The sequence below is a fragment of the Drosophila biarmipes genome, chromosome 2R, assembly GCF_025231255.1.
Source record: "Drosophila biarmipes strain raj3 chromosome 2R, RU_DBia_V1.1, whole genome shotgun sequence".
Lineage (NCBI taxonomy): Eukaryota > Metazoa > Arthropoda > Insecta > Diptera > Drosophilidae > Drosophila > Drosophila biarmipes.
Window position 1 is genome coordinate 22,142,571 of NC_066615.1, and position 5,572 is coordinate 22,148,142.

Consider the following 5,572-nt stretch of genomic DNA (forward strand, 5'->3'; position numbering starts at 1 on the left):
TGGCGCCAGTTTTCCCCACACTTTCCACTCCAATGTCGTCATCGTCGTCGTCAGCCGTTCAAGTGTTTTTCCAAGTCGAAACTTTTCTTTTAAATATTTTCCATACTTATCCCCAGTCATGTGATGCAAAAGTTTTATGCATACGCATTAATGTGAAAAGGGGAGGTGGAGTTGGGGAAAATGGGAGATATATACATGTATTCCCTTTGGATGGTCCTCGGAAAATGCAAGTGCCCTTGCTCACTGCATATGTGGAAAAACCCATTGGCGACGGAGGGTAATTACAAAGTTTTTCACCGATAACTTTGTTTTTAGGCTTTGCTACATATTAATTCTTTACATATTGGAGGGCAAATGGTTTCAATCAGCAAAATAAATAAGATCGATTCAAAAAGATACTCAGTAATCATAAAGTCTGGAAGAAAATTGTTCTTATATAATTTACAATTATTTGCACGACAATTTCCTACAGTTTTTTATAGCAATTAATTTTGTAATATGAAACTAACTTCTAATTTTTCTACGTGCAAGCTAAAATCATTCGAGATTCACAAAAAGAAAATAAGGTCAAAGTTTCACACAATCAAAATAAAATTTAGTACTTAAGAGCACGGCTCTCAAAAAAAATAAGCCTCTTAAATGTGCTTTCCTTAATCCCATTAATATATCAACTCCTTATCCACAAGAACAGGATCTGCCCTCGTAGTGCAGTCAGCCATGAAGTGCATGTTTCCCCAATTTGCATGCCAAATTGTTTACTTCTCTCATTTCAATGTGCTTTATCAATTTGAATTTGAGTTGCATGTTTGGGTTCCCTAGGAAGAGAAAGCCGGCATGTGAGTTAGTTTTCCCAATGAAATTTCCGCAAGAAACCGTGAAAAATTGCTGCAGATTTCGCGGGATAAGCAACAATTTGATTTAGCGAGTTGACTGCTCTGGAATGTCATGCATAAAGTTTTGTAGCTCCCTTCATGGGCGCACACAAATGGCTTTCCCCCGAAATGCCACCCGCCACCCACTCGAACACCTTTCATATGCGCATCCACCCATCCGCAACACCTGAAACCACCCTTCCTCCAAATGGCGCTATCAAAGCCGGCGAATGTCTATTTAATTGTGTCTGCTACGGTGTCGGCATGTCGAAGTTTGGACGCCCCACCCACTCTCAGCTGGGCGGTGGGTAGTGGGTGGTGGGTAGTAATGGGTGTTTTCAGTCGGCAGCATCAAATGCACTTTAGCCCAGGGCCCGTTAACTGACACGGCATACTGATGGCCAGAGATGCGATCTACAGATTAATACACATCATGTACTTGTAGCTAGGAAAAAGTATTTCAATCCTCCAAAAAAAATATCCACCGAAAAAATAAGGTAAATTTAAATAGGCAGATATAGTAACATGGCCCATTGTGGCTTCCCCTACTCGCTGATTTCTAGTTTTTCTGTTAAGATGACCTACAAGATAAAAAGAGGGACCATTCTTTTAAAGCGCGTTAGTAAAGGAACTGCCTACTTAGGTTCTTTGTGACGAAGCTGTGAATATAAATCGATGGTATTATCATATTAATAATTTTTGGTTAAAGTCCCAAATGTTTATTATCATCGATACTGTCATGCTAAAGCTACCAAATCTATCGATGATGAAAACACCGATGTCTTTGCAGCTCTCATTTTTAAAAGACAACTCTGCGCTTCGAAGAAGAACTGGTTCGATATTTATATAGCCCTGATGGCCATCGTACATCGATAAGTAAAAGACCTACAAAATTCAAATTGTCCTTATACGCCTTGTAAGGAAATATTTTCTTATAGACCCCATTTCAATGGTATGAAATTATCTTAAGTATTTTTAACTACTTTTCCACATCTTCAACTACGAAATCCAGGATTCGTAGTTAGGAATGTTGAAGTACATGTATATTAAAAGAAAAAGAATGTGTACTAAATAACTGAATTAAAATTAAAGTGTTCAACTAAAAAAAATTAATTCAAGCAAATGCTATTTCTAAAAGATCTAAATTCCAAATCTAATTTGTAGTTTTTATGTATTTAGGATAAATTATATTTAATATTTTTGGTTTTTCCCAAAGGCCAGGCCCAGCTAGAAAAGTGCCAAGTGATTCACTCCGATGGCGGGTTTTCGAAGTCGCAGGTGTTGCAACTAAGAGTCTGCGGTGTGGATGCCACACCTGCAATTTAAGTCGCTACATACATACACAGCGGTGGGAGAGTGGCTGGGCGGAAAGGTGAGTGGAGGTGTTCGTGTGGGTGGTAAATGAAGTCATAAAGTCTGATTTCGCCTGTTCATGCTCATTATCACGTAGCGATATCGTGTAATCGTCATGCCCACGATAATGATGATGTTAACCAAGTGGATCGCTGTACCGTGTAACCCCTTCCAGACCCCTTCCAAGCCCCTTCCACACTACTCTTTCCAGCTCTCCCTCTGCCTGAATCTTTTCCCATTTATTTCCCAGCATCTGCGCCACGCTAGTAACTTTCTGACCAAAACTGACACATTCATGAAACAATTTAAAAAGTCATTGTCATCGCAGGATATAGTTCGCGTCTCCTCTTTTAACTGTCCTGTCAATGGCACCGTCATTTGTTTTGTTGCCCATTACGGTCAGTGTCCCGAGTTGAAAACAAAACTGCCATTGCCCCGCTCCAAGTGGTCCTCGGGTGAGGAGCCTTACTCCAATTGGAGCTGAAGTATGTGCCAAGCCGTGGTCATCCGATCCACCAGTGCCCTATAAGGGGCACTTCCTTTTGGCTCAGGTCCTTACTTCTCGTATTTCCTGTGGAGGGTGTCTCTAGGTCGTGGCCCTCGTATCCCTGCCAAGTTTTGTTTGCTGCGAAACTTTTTAACTACGGGGTTCCAGTGCCTTTGTTTTCGCCGCTTACGTGACGGAGCAATTTCGAAAATAATTTCAAGTCTTCAAGCTAAAAGGCTCCCTGTAATAGTGGCAAGTAACTAAAAAAAAAACAAGAAAACACGTAGAAAACAATATTATTTTAAAAGTTAATCCAGCTTAAGTTACCCCAAAAATTAGTAAATCATTACATGGGGATTTGCTTCAGCTGAATGCTCGCCAGGGGAATTTCCCAAGGAATTCCCGCACAATTTTGATTAAGGGACAATAACCTTGCAGCAAATGTTGCAGAAATTCATTATTGCATCGTAATGACGAAGGGCCAAAAATAAAGGAGGCGAGCAGCAGATGGCAATGGCTCCCAACAGTGTAATTTGCGCGAGCCAAAGCCACAGGATTTTATTGAGCGGAAAATTAAAAGCATAAAATTGCACGCTTTAAATTTGAGTGCAGCGGCAAAGTGAAAAGTGTGGCAAGCGAGTAGCAAGTGGCAAGTGGCAGCAACAGAAGCCGCACCCACAAAGTGTCGGGGCACATCGTGGACTCCAAGATTGCGCCGAGAAAAAGGAAAATCAATGGGGTTTTCCAGGACCCCTCCCCCACCCACCGCCAGTTGCAAGTTGCAAGCTGCAATCTGTGGTTTTTGGACTCACGCGCATACTAAATTCAACTTATTGACAGGCTGCACTGAAACGTGTTCCGATAAGCGACCAGGTGAGTGAGTTGCACCTGTAGCCCCTCCGCTCTGTTCCTGCAGGCTGGAGAAGATTTCCCCGCTGAGTAATGGCCATATCGGCATTACTCCGCCCATGAATCTTGCCGGCGACGGGGGACAAATGTTAATTACAAATTTATGACAATTCTGGCGTGGGAAAATATCAGGTTTCTTCTAGGAACAACTTAGGCCGTCTGTGAAGAGAACATTTCTCTTTTCAACTTATCTGGCTTCTTTTGGAATATATACGTGCATAAGTTTAACTAGGATCCATTCACAAGTAAATGTATAGTATAATATCAAAGGCACTGCCTATGGTTATGATATATACATCAAAATAAATATTAAAATGAAATAAAATATCTTATAAAAAATCTACTAACCTGAAGTAGTTGGGGTATGTTTATAGGTGAGAACTTCGATAAAATGGATATCAGTATTATAAAGTCTAAACTACTGATTGCACATCTTATCATAAGTGTTCCAACGGCTTTAATACATCTTACTAATATGGTTTTTTGAAGGGTTCACCCAATAATTTACAATTTTATAGCGAAATACAGCACGAGAATATTTCTCCAAGTAAATGACCAAGTTAAACAAATTCTATTCCAGACTGCGGCCCATCCTGGTCATGACCGGCGGCATCCACTCCTCGAACTGGGGAATCTCGAAGAGCGGATGGTGGTTGAGGATGTCGAAGCGCACCACCTTGTAGGTGGAGATGAGCCACTGGCCCATGCAGCGATTGTTGTCCCGCATATTGCCCATTTTTGTGGGTTCCACGGAGTAGTCGCGTCGGAAGCGCATGAAGACCTCGGCAAAGATCAGCGGATGGGGCACCCTCAGCTGGGCGGGGTCCACATAGTCCTTGAGCAGCTCCGCCATCTCCTTAAGTTCCGCTGGCGAGCGGAAGTCGTTGGATCGCCGCAGAGCCACGAAGACCACATCGATGAAGGCGAACCGGTGGTCGTAGTGCCGCAGGAGCTGCACCTTGAGGGGAATGGCCCGGCGGAAGTGCGCCCTCTCGAAGCGCATCATCTTGAGCCTCCAGTCGGGCGGGTCGTCCAGAAGATCGTGCTTGATCTGCTTGAAGCCCATGGGCGTACTGCATCGTTCAACATTTCGGTTGCGACGACGCCTCACGAAGTCCGTGAAAACGGCTGCCGCCTGGAGGGAGTTCTCTATGAAGTGCCGTTCGGAGAAGTCCCAATCCCACATGAACTTCAGCCGGAGCAGGGACAACTTGGTGGCCAGACGACTCAGCGGACTGTAGACGTACACCATCAGGGGCAGGGACACCTGGTGCGGCTCATCCTTCGCCACGGAGAAGTCCAGCTCGAGGTCCAGCGATTTTCCCGGACTATTGTCCTCTTTCCGCGGGCCCTGGAAGCTATGGCGCACCTGGAGGGAAGTTCCTCCACGATTCCCCAGTGGGGTTTGAGCTCGCCTGGGAACCCTTATCGAGCGCTGCAGCACGTGACCGTAGCAGGAGGACTTGTTCATCAGCAACCGGTGTATCCTCATCATTACATAGTTTAATTTGGTAAGAATTTTGTCAAAAGGAGCCGGAATATTCGAACTGAACGGAATACATGTGTACGTTGGCACTTGGCATTGAATGCTCGGAGCGAGGTTTGAATGATAGACAATCCCTGCCACTTAAGTTAATTCTCCATTGGAAAGGGTTCACTGAAGAAAACTTTAAGTGATTCGCCTATCTTTTATGGAAGCATTTAAAAAAAACGAATTTATGATTTATATGCGCTATAATTCCCAACTGTTTTTTCGGAGCGATGTGTCTTCAGTTCATAATGTCATTATGGGGATAATTTCAAGTATCAAATATTTTTAAAATACTGTAATGTTTCCTGGTTTTTGCAAAACAATATTTTTTAATTGTTCCATATATCGTACTACCAAAACCAAAGTTCTAGATGACTTTTTACACCGTTTCGTTTCTTTTCCCAGTGTAATTTCGCATAT

The 5,572-nt window shown here is 43.1% G+C and overlaps 1 protein-coding gene across 1 annotated transcript; it reads right to left on the reverse strand.

Moving 5' to 3' along the window:
* Window positions 1–4,061: 4,061 nt before the first annotated feature.
* LOC108022302 (uncharacterized) lies at window positions 4,062–5,220 on the reverse strand. The gene has a single exon (XM_017091162.3). It carries the CDS (start codon window positions 5,114–5,116, stop codon window positions 4,193–4,195), a length of 924 nt encoding a protein of 307 aa, XP_016946651.1. The 5' UTR covers window positions 5,117–5,220; the 3' UTR covers window positions 4,062–4,192.
* Window positions 5,221–5,572: the final 352 nt, after the last annotated feature.